The sequence below is a fragment of the Podarcis filfolensis genome (genome assembly GCF_964270895.1).
Source record: "Podarcis filfolensis genome assembly, chromosome: 2".
Taxonomy (NCBI): Eukaryota; Metazoa; Chordata; class Lepidosauria; order Squamata; family Lacertidae; genus Podarcis; species Podarcis filfolensis.
This window is the reverse complement of record NC_139605.1, coordinates 6,793,246-6,815,112: the sequence shown is the minus strand read 5'-3', so window position 1 is coordinate 6,815,112 and position 21,867 is coordinate 6,793,246. Positions and strand designations below refer to the sequence as shown.

The window sequence follows — 21,867 nt, the reverse complement described above, 5'->3', positions numbered from 1 at the left end:
TAGTTGTCTTTAAAGATATTTATATTTTTTGATGTTATCCATACTCCTAAATATTTTACTTTTTTATATGCCTCTATCCCTACCACATCTGTTATTTCTTTCTGTTCTGATTCTTTAATATTTTTTAATAACAATTTAGTTTTATTTTTGTTTAATTTGAATCCTGCCACTTGACCAAATTCTTTTATTATATTCATTACTTTTTGGGAGAGAATTTTCTTGGATCTTCTACCGTTATTACAAAGTCATCTGCAAATGCTTTTAATTTGTGTTCATTCTTTTAAATTTTTATTCCTACAACTTCTCTAGTCTTATCTTTCTGATGATACCCAGCTCTACCTCTCTTTCAAATCAGAACCAGTGAAGGCGGTGAAGGTCCTGTGTTGAGTGCTTGGAGGCGGTTGGAGGATGGATGGCGGCTAATGGATTGAAGTTGAATCCTGACAAGACAGAAGTACTGTTTTGGGGGGAGAGGGGGTGGGCTGGTGTGGAGGACTCCCTGGTCCTGAATGGGGTAACTGTACCCCTGAAGGACCAGGTGCGCAGCCTGGGAGTCATTTTGGACTCACAGCTGTCCATGGAGGCGCAGGTCAATTCTGTATCCAGGGCAGCTGTCTACCAACTCCACCTGGTACGCAGGCTGAGACCCTACCTGCCCGCAGACTGACTCGCCAGAGTGGTGCATGCTCTAGTTATCCCCCACTTGGACTACTGCAATGCGCTCTATGCGGGGCTACCTTAGAAGGTGACTTGGAAACTACAACTAATCCAGAATGCGGCAGCTAGACTGGTGACTGGGGGCGGCCGCCGAGACCAAATAACACCGGTCTTGAAAGACCTACATTGGCTCCCAGTACGTTTCCAAGCACAATTAAAAGTGCTGGTGTTGACCTTTAAAGCCCTAAACGGCCTTGGCCCAGTATACCTGAAGGAGCGTCTCCACCCCCATCGTTCTGCCCGGACGCTGAGGTCCAGCGCTGAGGGCCTTCTGGCAGTTCCCTCATTGCAAGAAGCAAAGCTACAGGGAACCAGGCAGAGGGCCTTCTCAGTAGTGGCGCCCGCCCTGTGGAACGCCCTCCCATCAGATGTCAAAGCGATAAACAACTACCTGACATTCAGAAGACATCTTAAGGCAGCCCTTTTCAGGGAAGTTTTTAATGTGTGATATTTTAGTGTATTTTTGGTTTCTATGGAAGCCGCCCAGAGTGGCTGGGGAAACCCAGCCAGATGGGCGGGGTACAAATAATAAATTATTATTATCTTTCTTGTCAGGACTTCCAGTAGCAGAACAAACAACAATGGTGACAAGGGGCATCCTTGTCTAGTTCCTTTTTGTATACTACATTTATCTGTTATCACCCGATTTACAATCATCTTTGCATTTTGATCTGAGTAAACAGCTTGCATTCCCCTATTAAAATTTACTCCAAATCCCATCTCCTCCATCACCCTCTTCATGAAGCTCCAAGAAACATTATCAAATGCTTTTCCCGCATCTCTAAACATTAATGCTGCTTTTTTCTCATTTCTCACTTCCAGGTACTCTATAATATTTAATACATTTCTAATATTATCTTTGATTTCTCTGCCTGGAAGGAATTCAGCTTGGTCATGACGAATCAATTCTTTTAGGATTTTTTTCATTCTATTTGCCAAAACAAATGCCAATAGTTTATAATCATTATTAAGTAATGAGATCGGCGTATAATTTTTAACTAACGTCACATCCAAATCTTGCTTTGGTATCAAAGTTATATAGGCCTCTTTCCATGTTTCTGGAACTTCCCCTGTTTTCAAAATCTCGTTCATTGTGTCATATCATCCAGTATTTCTTCATTCAGTCTCCACCGAAAGGTGGACTGAGTGTCTTTCTGTATTTCCATAGTTATAGAATTATGATCTGACATTGTTCTTGGATCTATTTCAATATTTTTAATTTTTGGCTCCAATTCCTTAGAGACCCAAACAGCATCCAGTCAGGCACTGCTTTCATGAACATGAGAGAAAAAAGTGAACTATTTTTCGAACGGATGCTTAATTCTCCAAATATCTATCAATTTTACATTTTCTATCATTTCAAAAAAAGTTTTGAGAAGTCTACCTTCTTTCGTGTCTTTCCTCCTAATCGTTCTTTCGCTAGTGATGGGACTCTAATTGTCTCTAAATCCTGAATTTTTATTTATTTTTATTTGGTGCATATATCCCTACCAAAATTATTTTTTCTCCCTCAACTTTAATTTCTACCATTAATTTTCTCCCTTTCTCATCCTTTTGAATTAATTGTGGTTCAAGTGCACGTTTTATGTACAAAACAATTCCACGTTTTTTGGAAACATCTGATGCAACAAAATGGCTCCCTAGTCTCTCATTACTCAAGGTTTTCTCATGCTTTCTTGCAACGTGAGTCTCCTGTAGGCAAATTATATCCAAATTCCGTTTTAAAACTCATGCCACCCCCTGTTTCTTTTTATATTACTGTTAAGGCCACTGACATTCCAAGTTAGTAATTTAAGATTTGCCATTATCTAATTCATTTCGAAAAGATTTGCTTTTTTGCCCTGCTCTTTCAGTCTTTTCCATTTCATCTCTTTGCATCTCATAAGGGGTTCTAAAGTCTCTCCCCAAGCTTTGAAACTCCCTCCAGGAATTCCCATTTGTCATTTATTTCTGCTCCTCTTAAAGTTGCTGTCAGGTTTTGATACTTCCTTCTCTTAACTCTCAATTTAAATGGCATTTCTTTAAAAACGTCAACTTTCTGTCCTTCACTCACCAGACCATCCTCAAAACATTTTTGCATTACTGCATCTTTAATTTTCTTTGTTGTGAAAGTCAAGAGAATGTCTGATGGCTGTCTTTTCTCTCTTGAAGCTCGGGTTCGAACTCTGTAAACATTCTCAATGCATGCTTCCATTCCTTCCTGTGCCCCCATCCAATTCCCCAATATCCCGTCCATATAACTTGCAAGGCCTTGTTCCTTCTCCTTTTCCGGCAACCCTCTTATTCGAATTTTAATTTAATTTTACAGTGGTACCTCAGGTTAAGTACTTAATTCGTTCCGGAGGTCCATACTTAACCTGAAACTGTTCTTAACCTGAAGCACCACTTTAGCTAATGGGGCCTCCAGCTGCTGCCATGCCCCGGAGCCCGATTTCTGTTCTCATCCTGAAGCAAAGTTCTTAACCTGAAGCACTATTTCTGGGTTAGCGGAGCCTGTAACCTGAAGTGTATGTAACCTGAAGCGTATGTAACCTGAGGTACCACTGTAATTGTAAATGTAAATTATGTTGTTCTAGTTCATTCTGTCTGTCTGCCAGCCCCCCTACCGCCCCCGCTAAAGCCAATTGATCTTCCTTTATTTCTTCTCTAGATTCCACGGTTTGTTCTAGTTTTACTACCTTTACCTCCAAAGCATTTACTTTTTCATCCAGTCTGTCAAATTTCTGCGACAATACTTCCTTGGTGTTCTCTATATCTGATCTTATTTCCATAAATTGTTTAATCATAGTCTGCTCCAACCCTTTCCTAAATTCTGCAAAATGTAAGGCCGTAAGTTCCGCCGTTTCTGATTTTGGAGTATTTTCTATATCTCCCTGTGCTGAGCCTCTCCTTCTTTCTGACACTCTCTGTTTTACTGGCTCGTTTAGATTTCTCTGCCATGTCAGTTCTCAAAAACAAACTGTTCCCAAGCGCTTCTGTCTTAAGGACACTTCAGTCCTCCTGTCTTTTCCTCACTCCTATCTTGTATACAACAGTTCTCCCACCAATCCAATTCCCACACCCTTTTAAACCAAACTGTAACAACACTTTCAGGTTTACAGAAAATTACAAAAGTTCCACAATATCCAAAAAATAAAAAGAGAAGAGGGCAAGATCAACTTTATATACAATCTACGGAAGAAAAAATAAAAAAGCAGGCCACAACAGCAGTCTAATAGTTACCACTGTTCAAACTCGCTGTTACGGTGTCTCCTTGATGATTTAGCACTTGCCAAACTTCTAGTTATATTATAATCCACAAAATGTCTTGTAATCTAAAACTCCACTGTGAGTCCAAAAATTTTCCAGACGTATTTATAATCCAAATGATATTTGTAATCCAAATGAGGTTTGTAATCCAATATCTGCTGCTTCTCTGTTTCTATTCAGTTTTTATTCCAATACAGGCCCTGTTCTTTAAAAAGGAATCCTTCCCCCCCCCCTTTCTCCTACTCCAGCTCTTACCAGGCACTTTCCCTCCCTGGGATTACCTCCCAGTTATGGAAAAGTGTCCTTCTGCCAAGGTTTGGTAGGACTTGCCAAGATACAAGGTCCTTTTTAGAATTATTATTTTTTAAATCTTGGCAATTTTTCCAAGCCTTTCAGTACTTTCACTCACAAAATCTGCATTCCTATTCATAAGAACTGAGAGTACTCCAATCTCTTCCTGTATCTTCCTTTTAAGAAATCAAAGAACAAAGAGCAATAGTTTCTTCTTGTATCCAAAGTATATTGTGTTATTAAGTAGCAAAGTGCAGGTTCAAAAGTATATGAAGACTGATGTGTCTCCAAAGTTTTTTTCCCCATTCACAAGTCTGTACCACAATTCTTTTTATTTTGAAAACTCCATTGTTGTTGAAAATAACTTTTTTCCTTTGAAAGTCTGCTGCTTCAGATGGCGATTCATGGTTTCAGGATTCTGAGCCACACTGGAGCCACGGGCAGGCTCAAATCGCTGTCTCTCTCTCACACACACACACACCCCACTCACTGCCAATGCAGTGGCGGAGCTCCGGCAATCGCAGCAAGCCTCTTTACACCTGGCTGGTCCCCTCAACACCCCACTGCCCGTGGGGCCTTTTTTTGGGGGGGGTGCCTAACCCTGGCAATCTCCTCCATTGCTCCAAACCCCCGGTAATAGTCGTCTTTTAGACGGATTACTCGCACCACGCCACCATTTCCCTTCGCAGGTAAACCGGAAGCCCCACTCATGGACTCATTGTTAAAACCGTGTTTATGGAAGACAATCTTACTCGGCTATGAGTGATCGCCAAAGAAGAAAACTTTCTCTCTTGACTGTGTACTAAGGCTTATTATACAGTATATATTTTTCAACAGCATTTGTTCATTAGAGCTGTGATCTGAGGGGCTATACTCTCATTGCAAAGATCTGATTTACATACGTCAACAGAATACCAGCAAATGCATTTGTGTCTATGAAAAATATCAGATCAATTCACACCAGATTAACAAATCTTGGGGATGGGAGAAATATTAAAGCAACGCTATATACAAGTGATGAATACACGGGAAATAACGCATGGGAAAGAAAACAGAACATAGCTATGTAAATCTAACTCTGATCAGGAGAACAATCTGCAACACTGCCACTAAAAGGAATAAATATTCTAATGGAAGCAAATTCTAATTCTGAACACAATCATTGGTTTACTCTCTATAGGCGTTATTCGATATGATTAAATATCTTCCCACACTCCAACCTTTCTGTTTCCCTTGCACAGTTTAGTAAGGGAGTCCGTGTCACATAAGTTCTTTCTATAGGCCAAACATTTCTAAGATTTCCTCCCTGTATGAGTTCTTTGGTGGCTAGTAAGGATATTACTACGACTGAAGCTTTTTCCACACTCCGAACACGTATAGGGTTTCTCTCATGTATGAGTTCTTTCATGCGACTTAAGGGAGCTACTGTGACTGAAGCTCCTTCCACACTCCGAACATGTATACAGTTTCTCTCCTGTATGAGTTCTTTGATGCGACTTAAGGGAGCTACTGCACCTGAAGCTCCTTCCACACTCCGAACATGTATAAGGTTTCTCTCTTGTATGAGTTCGTTGATGCAATGTAAGGGAGCTACTGCAACTGAAGCTTTTTCCACACTCCGAACATGTATAAGGTTTCTCTCCTGTATGAGTTTGTTGATGCAACGTGAGTTGGCTACCGCGACTGAAGCTCTTGCCACACTCCAAACATTTAAACGGTTTCTCTCCTGTGTGCAATCTTTGATGCAAGGTAAGGCTGCAACTGTAGCTGAAGCTCTTTCCGCACTCCAAACATGTATATCGTTTCTCCCCTGTATGAATTCTTTCATGTGAGGAAAGGTAGTCGATGCGACTGAAGCTCTTGCCACATTCCCAGCATTTATAAGGTTTGCTGCCTCGATGAGTTTGTTGATGTCTAGTAAGCGCACTGCTGCAAGCGAACCTCAATCCACACTCCAAGCACGTATGCGGTTTCTCCCCTGTATGAGTTCGTTGATGCGACTTAAGTCCGCTACTTTGAGTGAAGCTCTTTCCACACTCTGAACATGTATACGGTTTATCCCCTGTATGAGTTCGTTGATGGGACTTAAGATGGCTACTACTACTAAAGCTGTTTCCACACTCTGAACATGTATACGGTTTCTCTCCTGTATGAGTTCTTTCATGCGACTTAAGGGAGCTACTGTGACTGAAGCTTTTTCCACACTCCGAACACGTATACGGTTTCTCTCCTGTATGAGTTCTTTCATGCGACTTAAGGGAGCCACTGTGACTGAAGCTCCTTCCACACTCCGAACATGTATACAGTTTCTCTCCTGTATGAGTTCTTTGATGCGACTTAAGGGAGCTACTGCACCTGAAGCTCCTTCCACACTCCGAACATGTATAAGGTTTCTCTCTTGTATGAGTTCGTTGATGCAACGTAAGGGAGCTACTGCAACTGAAGCTTTTTCCACACTCCGAACATGTATAAGGTTTCTCTCCTGTATGAGTTCGTTGATGCAATGTGAGATGGCTACCGCGACTGAAGCTCTTGCCACACTCCAAGCATTTAAACGGTTTCTCTCCTGTGTGCAATCTTTGATGCAAGGTAAGGCTGCCATTCTGACTGAAGCTCTTTCCGCACTCCAAACATGTATATCGTTTCTCCCCTGTATGAATTCTTTCATGTGAGGAAAGGTAGTCGATGCAACTGAAGCTCTTGCCACATTCCCAGTATTTATAAGGTTTGCTGCCTCGATGAGTTTGTTGATGTCTAGTAAGCGTATGGCTGTGAGTGAAGCTCTTTCCACACTCTGAACATGTATACGGTTTATCCCCTGTATGAGTTCGTTGATGCGACTTAAGGTGGCTATTCTGACTGAAGCTCCTTCCACACTCCGAACATGTATACGGTTTCTCCCCTGTATGAGTTCGTTGATGGGGCTTAAGATTGCTACTCCTACTGAAGCTCTTTCCACACTCTGAACATGTATACGGTTTCTCTCCTGTATGAATTCTTTGATGAAAGGTAAGGGCACCACAGTGACTGAAGCTCTTTCCACACTCTGAACATGTATACGGTTTCTCCCCTGTATGAGTTCGTTGATGCAACGTGAGTTGTCTACCGCAACTGAAGCTCTTGCCACACTCCAAACATTTAAACGGTTTCTCTCCTGTGTGCAATCTTAGATGCAAGGTAAGGCTGCCATTCTGACTGAAGCTCTTGCCACACTCCAAACATTTAAACGGTTTCTCTCCTGTGTGCAATCTTAGATGCAAGGTAAGGCTGCCATTCCGACTGAAGCTCTTGCCACATTCCCAGCATTTATAAGGTTTGCTGCCTCGATGAGTTTGTTGATGTATAGTAAGCGTATGGCTGTGAGTGAAGCTCATTCCACACTCCAAGCACGTATGCGATTTCTCCCCTGTATGAGTTTGTTGATGCGACTTAAGGGAGCTACTTTGAGTGAAGCTCCTTCCACAGACTGAACATGTATACGGTTTCTCCCCTGTATGAGTTCGTTGATGCAACTTAAGGTGGCTACTGTGACTGAAGCTTTTTCCACACTCCAAACATTTATAAGGTTTCTCCCCTGTATGAGTTCGTTGATGCACGGTAAGGGCACTACTGTTACTGAAGCTCTTTCCACACTCGGAACATGTAAATGGTTTCTCTCCTGTATGTACTCTTTGATGTAAAGTAAGAGTGGCGCGACGACCAAATTTCTTTCCACACACTGTGCATTCATGCTTTTTCTCCTCTCTGGGAATTTGATTTTCACCACCCTGAGACGTACAAGAGTCACCCTCCGGCTTCTGCTTTCGTCTCCCCTCTCGCCTTCTGCCTCCATCTTGAACCCTCAGCTTCCTTTGTTCTTTGGATCCTTTCGGTGACATTTCTGATTGTTCCCCTTCTCCCAGCATCCCTTCAACATCTCCTGATGGAATAAAAAGGCAAACTGATGAAATGCTAAAGGAGTGTCTTCACCCCAATCATTCAGTCAGGACACAGAGATCCAGGTCCCAGGGCCTTGTGGCAGTTCCCTCACTGTGAGAAGGGAAGTTACAGGGACCGAGGCGGAGGGCCTTCTTGGTAGTGGTGCCCACCCTGTGGAACGCCCTCCTGTGAGATGTTAGATAAATAACTATACAACCTTTAGAAGACATCTGAAGGCAGCTATGTAGAGGCAAGTTTTTAATGACTTATGCTTTATTGTGCTTTTATATTTGTTGGAAGCCAGCTAGAGTGGCTGGGGCAACCCAGTGAGATGTGTGGGGTACAAATAATGAAAGTATTAATATTAGTATTATTATTTATTGAGTTTATATACCTCCCTATACCCAGAAGTCTCAGCGTGGTTCTCAGAAAAGATCCAGAATAAAAACAACAATCCAATAACACCCCCTCCAAAAAGTCACATTTGAAAAAGGATATAGGATGTCAAACATATCAACCAAAAGCCTGTTTAAAAAGGAACCTTTTTGCCTGGCATTTAAAGGTGTATAATGAAGGTGCCAGGAGAACATTCCTGGGGAAATGCATTCCACAGATGGGGAGCCACTGCAGAAAAGGCCCTGTTCTCGTGTTGCCACTCTCCGGATCTCTTGAGGAGGAGGCCCACGAAGGAGGGCCTCAGAATATGATCTCAGGGTTCGGGTAGGTTGGTTTTTTTTCAAAAAAGTATGTAGATAACCAGGAACCAAACTCAAACCGTGAAGCCCCGCAGGCGGCCGATACATTGGGTGTACATAAACAATAAAAACATATTCAAATCAACCATATGTACAATTCTATATATATTAAACTCCACACTCCATAAGATTTTAACATTTAATCACCCCATATTGTTCAAACCTACCCAAATAATTCAGTATCTTCTAAAACCAGTCCTCCTCTTTCTCACTGACCTTAAACCCTTTCATTTTACATACCTTCACAGTTAGGTATTCTAAAAAGATAATATTATTCAATTTTTCCCTCCATTTGTTCACCCCTGGCTCTTCTCCATTTTTCCAATTATTCGCTCTAACCTGTCTAGCTGCAATTACCATCAATTTTACCCATTTACATTCCTCTTTTGTTTTTAACCCGGTGCTACCCAGGCTAATAAGAACCATTAATTTAGATATCTCCACACTTCTACCCACAATTCCCAATATTTCTATACCAATCTATTTCCAAAACTTCTTAACTAATGGAGAGTCCCACCACATATGACTGTACGTTCCCATCACTCCACATTTCCTCCAGCAATTCTTGCTTCCTGGATATCTAACCTCCAATATTCTTTCAAACTTTCCTCTGGTGATTTCCCCATATTTAATAACACATTATACAATTTTGAAACTATTTTGGCCCAATCTAACCTATATTCTTTCACTAATTCTTCGAAGGGTGTAATAATTCTTTTACCACATTCTTTAACTTCTTCTTACTTCAACAGGGAGGAAAGTTGTTTTTTCTGTAACCAATTAATTTTGTTCCAAATTCCACTTTCCTCTTCCATCGTACCTTCTAATTTCCCAACTTTTCTCTATATCCTGAATTGAGATCTCCTTTAATTTATCCCCTACCTCTTTCGGGATGAGCTCCCGTAACGGGCCCATTTTATCATAATACCACATTTGGGTAAGGGGAGAAAGATCAGGAAAAAGCTTCCTTCTCCACTTCTCCCATACCCAAATGGACCCCGTAAATGTTGATATTTTTTCTACTTCCTTTTTCCTTTTCCTCCTATGGAATATTCTTATTTTCCCTCCAACCAAATCATAAGACGTCTCTTATGTAGATGTAATATGTAGATCACCAGGAACCAAACTCAAACAGTGAAACCCGCCAAGCGGCCGATACAAAATGCATTCCAAAGGAAAATAAAGGAGAAGAAGAAAATGGAGATCTGGGAGGAAATTAGAAAAAAGGAAAGGATCCTTTTCCAAAAACCAGATGATGAACTAATTAAGGAAAATACAAAAATTTTACAGACGCAATTCTCCATGATAATAAATGAAGAGATAGAATAGAAGATAAAATGGTTGAGACATAGAAATTTTGAGTTTGCAAATAAACCTGGCAAACTTCTGGCCTGGCAATTAAAGAAGAAAAAGGAAGATAGAATTATCAATAAAATTAAAATTGAAGACAAATGGATTCAAGAACCGAAGGAAATTAGTAAAAACTTTGCTAGTTTTTTCGGAAAACTATATAAAGAAGGTCCAGAGACTCTAGAAAAAATAATTGATTATTTGGGCAAAAATAAACTACCAATAACACCTAAGGAAAAAACTGAAATCTTGAACTCACCAATAACAGCTATGGAGGTGCAACAAGCTATACAGAGATCAAAATTAGGAAAGAAACCGGGCCCAGATGGTCTCCCAGCTAATTACTATAAAAAGTTAGAACAAGCATTATTTCTTCCCATGAAAGATATAATAATATTCTTTCAAATGGAATGCTACTGAAAACCTGGAAGGACAGCTTTATTACTCTTATCCACAAACAAGGAACAGATGCCTCAAACATGGCCAATTACAGACCTATTGCACTGCTAAATAACGATTACAAGATTACGGCTTAGCGGCTATTAACGGCTTAGCGGCTTTAAGAAAAAGCAAACAAACTCGCGAGACGTTTCGTCTTGCGAAGCAAGCCCATAGGGAAATTCGTCTTGCGGAACGACTCAAAAAACGGAAAACCCTTTCGTCTAGCGAGTTTTTCATCTTGCGAGGCATTCGTCTTGCGGGGCACCACTGTAGATTAAAAATGGTGCTGAAAGAGATAATTCATAAAGATCAAACCGGATATCTTCCCGGACGATCTATGCAATCCAATATTAGATGTGTGATTAATGTATTAGAATATTTGGATATTAAAATTGATAAACCAGCAGCTATTATGTTGGTGGACACTGAAAAAGCTTTTGACAATGTGTCCTGGAAGTTTATGAAAAAATTAATGGAAGAAATCCGACTGGGAGAAAATATTTGTAAAGGAATAAATGCCATCTATTCGGAACAATATGCAAAACTGATCATCAACGGAAAAATTACTGAGGAGTGCAAAATAAACAAGGGAACCAGACAGGGCTGCCCACTGTCACCACTGATATTTATCTTGGTGATGGAAGTCTTGAACAATCAGATAAGAAAGGACCAGCTTGTTAAAGGCATCACTCTGGGAAACAAAACATATAAAATTAAAGCTTTTGCGGACAATTTAATTGTTATGACTGAAAACCCTAAAGAAATTCTGAAAAGAGTGCTGGAATTGATTAAAGAATTTGGAGAAGTGGCAGGCTTTAAGCTGAATATAACAAAAACAAAAATGCTTGTTAAAAATGTAACCACAGAAGAAAAGGACGACTTAGAAAAAATATTGGGCCTGAAAATCTCCTCAAAAGCAAAATACTTGGGTATTTGGATCACCCCCAAGAACATAAACTTATTTCAGGATAATTACACCAAAACTTGGTTAGAGATTAGAAAAAACTTTGTAACCTGGAGTAAACTAAAATTGACATTTCTGGGTAGAATTTCCATTATAAAGATGAATGTGCTTCCAAAATTAATCTTTTTATTTCAAATGATTCCAATACTGGGCGAAGCAGGTTGTCTCAAGATATGGCAAAGAGAAATTTCCAAATTCCTGTGGGAAGGGAAGAAACCTAGGATTAAACACCTGATCTTAATAGACATAAAAGAGAGAGGAGGCTTTTCCCTACCCGACCTAAAACTTTACTACGAGGCAGCCTGTTTCACCTGGCTAAAAGATTGGTGCACATTGCAGGATCCGGACCTCCTGGACCTGGAAGGTTTTGACAACCGTTGGGGATGGCACGCCTACCTAATATATGGAAAAGCGAAAATTCATAAAAAAATTACCAACCATATAATAAGAAAGTCACTCTTTGCTGTATGGGAAAAATATAAAGACCTGATGGAGCCTAAAGTCCCGTGGTGGACTTCTCCAGTAGAAGCCATAGAGATAAACCGGAAAAATACTCAGGAAAGCTGGCCAACATATAAAATACTTCTAAAAAATGAAGATAACCAAATAAAATTTAAAAACTTTGAGGAAATAAGAGAACACATTTCAGACTGGTTCCAATACCATCAGTTATTTGAAAATTTTAGATCTGACAAACAAAAGGGGTTCTCAACAGAAATTTCCTGATTCGAATCTGATCTTGTAAATTCTAAAAGAAAAACTCTTTCCAAAACTTACCGACTCCTCCTTGACTGTCCAGTCAAGGAGGAGGAGGTAACTGTGGCAATGGTGAGGTGGTCCCAGGATTTTGGCCATTCAATAACCATGGCCCAATGGGGAAATTTATGGAAGATCAATTGGAAATTCACAAATTGTTACACGATTAGACTTTCAAAAAATGCAACATCGATGGTATCTAACACCATGGAATCTTTCAAAAATGTATAAAAATGTATCAAGTAATTGTTGGAGATGCGGAGACTCAGGAACATTCTACCATATGTGGTGGATATGTAGGAAAATACAGGTATTCTGGGAGAGTATACATGCAGAACTGCAAAAAATGCTAAAGATCTCTTTCAATAAAAAACCAGAGGCCTACCTCCTGGGAATAACTGATTTGGATATTCCACAAAAGATGAAGGGTATCTTTTTATATGCGACGACAGCGGCAAGAATTTTGATCGCAGCAAAATGGAAGAGTAATGAAATCCCCTCTATATAAGATTGGATCCAAAAGCTGACAGAATATACCGAATTAGATGGTTTATCAGAAAAAATAAAGAATAAATCAAAACAGGAATTTGTTTCTAAATGGGAGGTTTTCATAGAATATCTGAAGAATAAATATAGTAGTTTAAATTCTGTTGCAGCATTCGAGGAACTTCAGTAATAGTTGCAAGGTAGATATAAGAAATTAGATTTATTGAGAATAAGTTTAATTATGAAAAAATGTGTAATGGCAATAATTAATATGAATTTGAAAGATGGAATAGACGGGAGGTTGGGTCTTTAGTGTTAAGACCAATAGATGTTTTATTGTTTGCTAAGAAAATTATGTGTTTATAGTTATTTTTGTAATTTGTGTGTAATTTGATATTTGTGTTGTTTTTTGTTTTTGTTTTCTTGTTATATAAATAAAAAACTTTATTTAAAAAAAATATTCAAATCAACCATATGTACAATTCTATATATATTAAACTCCACACTCCATAATATTTTAACATTTAATCACCCCATATTGTTCAAATCTACCCAAATAATTCAACATCTTCTCAAACCAGTCCTCTTTCTCACTGACCTTAAACCCTTTCATTTTACATATCTTCACAGTAGGTATTCTAAAATGATATTATTATTCAATTTTTCCCTTCATTTGTTCACCCCTAGCTCTTCTCCATTTTTCCAATTATTTGCTATAACCTGTCTAGCTGCAATTACCACCAATTTTACCCATTTACATTCCTCTTTTGTTTTTAACCCGGTGCTACCCAGGCTAATAAGAACCATTAATTTAGATATCTCCACACTTCTACCCACAATTCCCAATATTTTTATACCAATCTGTTTCCAAAACTTATTAATGAATGGATAATCCCACCACATTTGACTGTACGTTCCCATCACTCCACATTTCCTTACTGGTGTGTAATACCATTTTTGTACCAGCTTCAACAGCTGTTCCTGAATTATCCTAGAGGTCGCAACAAAGAGTGATTGCTGAAAAATTCTTTCCCAGTCTTCATCTAAAATCTGTTCCTGGATATCTAACCTCCAATATTCTTTCAAACTTTCCTCTGGTGATTTCCCCATATTTAATAACACGTTATACAATTTTGAAACTATTTTGGCCCTATCTAACCTATATTCTTTCACTAATTCTTCGAAGGGTGTAATAATTCTTTTACCACATTCTTTAACTTCTTCTTACTTCAACAGGGAGGAAAGTTGTTTTTTCTGTAACCAATTAATTTTGTTCCAAATTCCACTTTCCTCTTCCATCGTACCTTCTATTTCCCAACTTTTCTCTATATCCTGAATTGAGATCTCCTTTAATTTATCCCCTACCTCTTTTGGGATGAGCTCCCGTAACAGGCCCATTTTATCATAATACCACATTTGGGTAAGGGGAGAAAGATCAGGAAAAAGCTTCCTTCTCCACTTCCCCCATACCCAAATGGACCCCGTAAATGTTGATATTTTTCCTACTCCCTTTTTCCTTTTTGTCCTATCAAATATTCTTATTTTCCCTCAAACCGAATCATAAGATGTCTCAACTGGCAAGCTTCATAATATAAAACCAAATTGGGAATCCCCCATCCTCCATCTTGGGTTCTATGATACCTATATCTGCCAGCCGTCCTTGGTTTCTTGGATGCAAAAACAAACCTATCGGTTTTCCCTTGCCACCCCTTCAAAATCCATTCCGATATGTGCCAGGGTAATACATAAAAAAAGACAGGTTAATCTGGTTAACAAAATCATTTTAACTAAAGCAATTCTTGTACTAATTGATTCCTTCCTTTTCTCCCATATTCTCAACTTCGACTGAATACCGCTCCAAATTTCTTTATAATTATATTCAAATATTTTCTCCACATTTTTAGATATCCTTACTCCTAAATACTTTACTATCTTATTTGCTATAGGAATACAGTGGTACCTCGGGTTAAGTACTTACCGTATTTTTCGCACCATAGGGCGCACCGGACCATAGGGCGCACCTAGCTTTGGGAGGCGGAAAACAAGAAAAAATTATTCTGAACCCCAGAAGCCAGAACAGCAAGAGGGATCTGGCTTCTGTGATACCGTGTGGCTGTTCTGGCTTCTGGGGTAACTGCGCCAAGCCTCTTCAGGGCAGCGGGATGAAGGCTCCCCCTGCCCAAAGAGGCTGCGCAGGGCTAAAGCAGAAGCCAGGACAGACGCATCGCTGAAGGGGCACTGCGCCTTCTCTCTCTCTGCGCAGCGCCCCTCCTTCACAGGAGAGGTGCTGCGCAGAGAGGGAGAAGGGGCATCGCCCTTCAGCGAAGCTAGAGAAGGAACAGAAGGAGACCCTTCTGTTCCTTCTCAGGCTTCCAGGACAGGCGCGTCGCCGCGAAGCCTGCATTCGCTCCATAGGACGCACACACATTTCCCCTTCATTTTTGGAGGGGAAAAATGCGTCCTATAGAGCGAAAAATACGGTAATTCGTTCCGGAGGTCCGTTCTTAACCTGAAACTGTTCTTAACCTGAAGCACCACTTTAGCTAATGGGGCCTCCTGCTGCTGCTGCGCTGCCGGAGCACAATTTCTGTTCTCATCCTGAAGCAAAGTTCTTAACCTGAGGTACTATTTCTGGGTTAGCGGAGTCCGTAACCTGAAGCGTATGTAACCTGAAGTGTATTTAACCCGAGGTACCACTGTGCCCAACAATTCAGAGGCTTCTAATTGAGTTTTATGTTCCACATTAAACACATCATTGGTGATTTAGAAAAATTAACTTTTAACCCTGATACTTTTGAAAATCCTTGCAAAATTCTTTTTAATGGCCCCATTGGGGTCTCTAGGTCCTTGACCGTCATCATCATATCATCTGCATACATTGTCATTAACTCCCCCTCTGCTTTCCTTTCCCCCGGGATTTCAAATCCTTTAATCTCATTATTCTTTTGGAGTTTAATTGCTAATGGTTCCAATGCTAAGATAATGAGCATGGGAGAAAGTGGACACCCTTGCTTTGTACCACTTAGCACCTGGGTGTACCCCCCTGCCGACCCACCAATTCCTACCATTGCTTTGGACTCTGTATATATTGCTTCTATCACATTTTGAAATTTCCCTCCAAATTTATATTTTAGCAGTATCTTTTTCAAATGATTCCAATCCACCGAATCAAATGCTCTCTATATATCCAATGACATGAGAGTAAGAGGCAGGTCCTCATTTTTCGCTAAATACACCATACCCATCACCTTCCTAACTGCCTCCACCAAATGCTTCTAAGGCATAAACCCAAATTGCTCTTTCCCCACCAATTGTACAATACAGTTTTTTACCCTTATTGCTATGACTTTGGCAAATATTCTATACTACATATTAGTAATCGATATTGGCCTACAAGAATCCGGCAGAGTTTGATCTTTCCCTGGTTTGGGAATTAATACCAATCTTGGCTCCAACCAGGTAGGTGGAGTTGAAGCTCCATTCAAAATTTCTTGGTACGGTACAGTCACAGGTGGCACCAATATATCCTTAAAATGCTTATAATACACCACACTGTACCCATCCAATCCTGGTGCCGATTGCACATTCATAGAGTCGATTGCTAATGTAACTTCTTCCTCTGTTATATCCTTATCCAATTCCCTTCTATTTTCTTCTTGTAATTCTGGGAGCTCCAATCCTTCACAAAATTGATCCACCTCTTCGTCCTTAATTCCTTTATTTGCATACAATCAATTATAAAATCCTAAAAAGGTCTCCAATATCTTATTAGGGTCTGTTTCCAATCCCCCTTTATCATCTCTAATAGCTCTAATATTTTTCCTTTCCTGATAATTCCTAATTTTATTTGCTAATATTTTCCCTCCTTTCCCTTCAAATTCATAATATTTGTGTCTACTATACCATAACTTTAAAGTGGTTCTATTTATATCAAAAACTTTCAACTCTTCTCTCTTTTGATCTATTTTTTCCCTGTCCTTCTTTTGCTTAGACATCCTAAATTTCTCCTCCTATAACCTAACTACTTCTTCTACCTCCTTAATCCTTCTACTGTATCTTTCCCTTTTTTTAACATTGACAAACTCTGAATACATTCTCCCCTAATGACTGACTTCACTGCTTCCCATTTTGTTGCTAATGGGATTTCTGGGTCTAGAGTCTCCTCAAAATACCTTTCTACCGCAATTTATATTTTAACTTACTCTGCTCATCAGCTACCAACCAAGGGTAAGACCTATTAATGTGACCTATTTGAAGGAAAGCAGATATGGGGGCAGGGTCAGTGATCTTAATCATTCCAATATCCATTCCCTTCACCCATTTCCTAGCCTCCTGTGATATTAAAATACCATCCAGTCTTGAGAATGTTCCATGTGGGCTAGCATAAAATGAATATGAGTAATCCTTGGGGAACAACTCCATCCATAGTTCCAATAGTCCAAACCTCCCACATAATTTTTTAAACTTCATACCCTTTTCCTTTTTGGAACTATTTCCCCCTTGTAGATTAACATTAAAGTCGTCGTCCCCCCAACTACTTTTGTATAAGGCGAGAATTTCTCAAGCTTCTGTAAACGCCTATAGAGAAAATCCAGCTGGTGCTTCTTAGGGGGATAAATTGACGCTAATGCCACAGGCTCACTCTCGAAGCAACCTTGAACAAAAACAAACCTTCCATTCTTATCTCTTAACACCTTATTCTCCACAAAGTCAACACTGGATTTAATTACTATTCCCACCCCTCTACTTTTCCAAGTTCCAGAAGCCATAATTTTTTTCCCTTTTACAAAGCCAGGGAAATTAACCTCCCTCTTCCCACCCCCACTATATGTTTCTTGCAAAAAAACCCATCATAATCAAATCTACTTCCCAATCCTCACTCGCTTCACCTGATTAACCAAACCTCTAACATTAAGAGCTTTACACACAATATTCACATTCTTTATCACGTCTTGCCCAACCATCTCACTTCTCCTTTTCCCTCCTTTTGTACCATACCCGCCTGGAGGTAAACCCAACCCCAACCACCACCCTAACTAACCCTACTGTGAGCCCTATCCTTTCACCCCCACAAAAAAGTCCAGGAAAAAGAAACAAGACAATAACTGTGTGCCGCCAAACTGTGTTCATACGCAAAACTTAGGTTCATAAGGAAAGAAGTATTGTGGTCCTGAGCCATTTAAGGCTTTATAGGTCAAAATTTGCACTTTGAATTGGACTCAGTAACTATTTGGCAGCCACTGCAGTCTGACCAGGATGGGGGTAATATCCTCAAACCGCCTTGCTCCAGTAAGCAACCAGGCCAGTAAATTCTGCACTCGCTGAATTTTCCAAATTGTCTTCAGAGCCAGCCCTACGTATAACGCATATCTATATCTAACCTTGAAGTTCCCAGAGCATAGACAACGGTAGATAGGCTATCCCTGTACAGATAGAAGCTTAGCTGGGCCACCAGCCAAAGCTGATGGAAGGCACTACAGGCCACCTGAGCCTCGAGCAACAGCAAAGGATCCAGGATTACCCCCAAGCTACGAACCTGCTCCTCCAGAGGAAGTGTAACCCCATCAAGAGCAGGCGACCTTCCAGCCATCTGCTCTAGGGAACGACCCACTAACTGAGCCTTATCTGGAGTGAGCTTCAATTTGTTGGCTCTCATTCAGTCCATTACCCAGGCAAGACACTGGTGGAGAACCGCTGAGAGGTGGAGAACAATGAACAGGGGCACATTTTCCTTGTCTCTCTCTCGACAGAGGTCATCATACAGGGCCACCAAAGCAGTTTCTGTGCCAAAACCAGGCCTAAACCCTGATTGAAATGGATCCAGAAAATGAGTTTCTTCCAAAAGCACCTGGATCTGGTCTGCGACCACTTGCTCCAGAACCTTGCCCAGGAAAGGGAGATCAACAACTGGCCGGTAGTTAGGCTTTCTGAATTCAGAGAAGGTTTCTTAAGGAGTGGTTTTACCTCTGCCTCCTTCAAACATGCAGGGACCACCCCCTCTTGTAAAGAGGCACTGATCATCTCCCTGGCCCAGCCAGCTGTTCCCTCCCTGCTGGATTTTATCAGCCAAGAGGGGCAAGGGTCTAGAATGCAAATGGTCACCCTGACTAATCCAAGCACCTTGTCCATATCCTCGAGCCTGACCAACTGAAAAAACTCATCCAACACAACAGGACTAGACTGTGCTCTGGACACCCCATGAGACTCATCTGCTGTAACAGCAAGTCAAGGTCTTGGTGGATACAAGCAATTTGATCGCCAAAATGCTTTGCAAACAAGTCACAGCCAGCTACTGCTGGTTCTATCACCTCCTTTGGTCCAGCTTGTAAAAGGCCCTGTACAACCTGGAAAAGTTCTGCCAGACGACATGTTGAGGATGCAATGGAGGCAGAAAACTATGCCTTCTTTGCTGCCTTCACTGCCACAAGGTAGGCTTGATAATGAGCCCTTACCAGTGTTTGGTTGCATTCATTTGGATCTTTCCTCCACTTTCATTCAAGCAGTCTCCCAGCTTGTTTCCTCACCTAGGCTCTGGAATATACCAGGGGGCCAATCAGGCTCCACAAAGTGGGAGAGGGCGCTTAGGGGTATTATTATTATTATTAGTAGTAGTAGTAGTAGTAGTAGTAGCCTGCCTCAGCCACACTTGGCATTTTAATGTGGACTTGAAGTTGCTTGTTTCTCCTTTTTTTAAAAAACCTCTTCTGCCCAGAACTCCTCTTTCATAAACTGCTTACACAAATAATTTAACATGTGTGAGTTTGGAGGGGGGTAATTGGTTCTTTTTGTCTCAGTTTTAATTATGTACTTTTATCCTGTGAACCATCCTGAGCCCTGTGGGTATAGAGAGGGATATAAATTTAACAAATTATAGTAAAATCAGGCCGGATAAAAATTATTACAAGTTCCGGGGTGGGGTGGGGTGGGGGGCTCTGCAGAAGGTTTCCCAATGCTTAAGGGTTTGCCTTGACCCCAAGCCCTATGGAGAGACCAAGGAAGGTCCCCCACCTGCCAGAGTAGGCCTGCAGGGAGGAGAGCAGGAGAAAGATCTGCCCTTTCATTGGGAAAAGATGCCCTACCCACATAAAAAGGGGGGGAACACCTATAAATGAATCATTTTAGCTGAATTATATACAGAATGCATTAATTACGGCAAATGTAAATATTTGGGGAAATATCCTTTGCAAAAGCGTGGGCATTACGAGAAATCTGCACCAAAATGCTGACCAATTTTCAAGAGGCCTTTAAAAATAATAACGTGAAAATCTGGATAAATTGACGACGAGAAAAAGGAGACACAGAAAAAACTTACATTGAAACGGTTTGCCTAACAGGGTTTTTTTTAATCCCTCCCCACAACTCCCTCCAGCTGCACCCCCAGTCTCTCCCCCAGTTATAATACATAATAATATGACGCACCTCCAGCGCCTCCACGAGGAAGGACAGCCGCCATGTTCGGCATCTTCCCCCACAAAAGCGGGACAGGAAGCGGAAGCTGCTATTCTCCCGACAGCCCTTTTCCCTCCGCTCTAGGAATCTCAGCTCTGTTGCCGCTGCTCTTAACCGTTTCGGAGCCGAGCGGCAGGAGCCTCTTGGCTTCTCCGGGCAAAGAGCTGGATCAGCTGCACGGGCGCCCCAAATGGTTTTCTAAATTATTTATTTTTATATAAAGGGGAACTGTTGTTATTTTATATATTATATATATATTATTATATATTAAAATTTTCAAAATAACAACAGTTCCCCTTTATATAAAAATAAATAATTTAGAAAACCATTTGGGGCGCCCGTGCAGCTGATTTTAAAATTTTCAAAATAACAACAGTTCCCCTTTTGGTACATAGATATCCAATCCAAATTTGCAATAAATGGCTTTTCCTCGCCCCCTCCTGTTTCCATCCCCCCCCCTTTATTCGCCTTGCATGTAATTATATTTCTCCAATTAATTCCAACTTCTTTTTCCCATTCTAATTCTATTCTTAGTTCATCAATGTTACATCAAACCTGCTAATGTTTTCACGTTTTTACAGTGTTGTCTAAAATAGTCTATAAAGCTCTCCCATTCTTGATTGAATTTTTTTTCCTGATTAGATCGGCCTGATGTTCACGGAAAGTTTAACCATTTCGGCATAGTCAATCATTTTGAGTTTTCCATTCTTTTTTGGGGGGGATCTTTTCTTCTTTCCACATCTGGGCTAGTAGCATTCTGGCTGCTGTAGTCGCATAAATAAACAGTCTCTTTTGCTTCCTTGGCAATTCTCCTCCTATTATACCTAGTAAAAAAGCCTCTGTTTTTAACAAACATAATTTTAAACTTCTTTTAAAGTTCATTGTATATCATTTCCCAGAAGCCCTTTACTTTTGTACATGCCCACCACATGTGGGGGCGGGGAGTGCCTTCCCCTTATCCTTACATTTCCAGTATAGATGTATTTTTTATATATTTTAGCAAACTTTACTGGAGTAGAATACCACCGGTACATCATCATCATATAATTTTCCCATGATTCAAGTGGTATTTTATAACCTATATCTTTTGTCCATTGTATCATTACAGCTTTAACCTCTTCACCTTTCGTCTCCCATTCCAACTGTAGTTTGTACATTCTTAGTAACAATTTCTCATTATTTTCTAATAATTCCCTTTCAGACTTTAAGAATTCCTTCCCAAAGCCCTTCTCTTTGTCACCTCTGAATATGTCATTTAATTGGTAATATTGTAACCAATCTGTTAACAGAGCTTTTATATCCTCATAGTCTTTCATCTTTAATTTGTAGTCTACTTCTGTTAGCAGAACTTTCTTTGTTGCCCAATTTCCATTCATGTTTACCTTTTTTAAAGATATGGCTTCCAATGGGGAATGCCACAAAGGTGTCTTGTTCTCTAATAAATACTTATATTTGTCCCATACTTGGTAAATTGATTTCCCTGTAATGTGG

At 40.3% G+C, this 21,867-nt stretch overlaps 3 protein-coding genes across 4 annotated transcripts in view; 1 reads left to right on the top strand and 2 right to left on the bottom strand.

Annotated features, from left to right (window-relative positions):
• The window catches only part of LOC310756671 (uncharacterized protein), a 69,214-nt gene extending 48,823 nt beyond the window's left edge, over positions 1 to 20,391 (bottom strand). The window contains exon 1 of the mRNA XM_083601201.1: positions 20,347 to 20,391. Within this exon, the coding sequence (XP_083457327.1) occupies positions 20,347 to 20,389 (43 nt within the window). The 5' untranslated portion in view covers positions 20,390 to 20,391. The remainder of the gene's footprint in view (positions 1 to 20,346) is intronic.
• LOC310756979 (uncharacterized protein) overlaps positions 1 to 21,867 on the top strand; it is a 131,343-nt gene that overhangs the window by 65,552 nt on the left and 43,924 nt on the right. The gene's annotated exons all lie outside the window — the stretch shown is intronic.
• LOC310756515 (uncharacterized protein) lies at positions 2,270 to 14,954 on the bottom strand. Its single transcript, XM_083600717.1, has 2 exons — positions 14,906 to 14,954; positions 2,270 to 8,176 (listed from the first exon to the last, which is right to left on the bottom strand). Exons 1-2 carry the CDS (start codon positions 14,937 to 14,939, stop codon positions 5,646 to 5,648), a joined length of 2,565 nt encoding a protein of 854 aa, XP_083456843.1. The 5' UTR covers positions 14,940 to 14,954; the 3' UTR covers positions 2,270 to 5,645.

Excerpts from the sequence above, each read along its gene's own strand:
- LOC310756515 (XM_083600717.1), bottom strand. The coding sequence starts at position 14,939 with ATGGTCCGGTGCGCCCTATGGTGCGAAAAATACG. Across the intron at positions 8,177-14,905 it reads CCTATGGTGCGAAAAATACG|GAGATGTTGAAGGGATGCTG; the intron begins GTAAGTACTTAA and ends TTATTCCATCAG.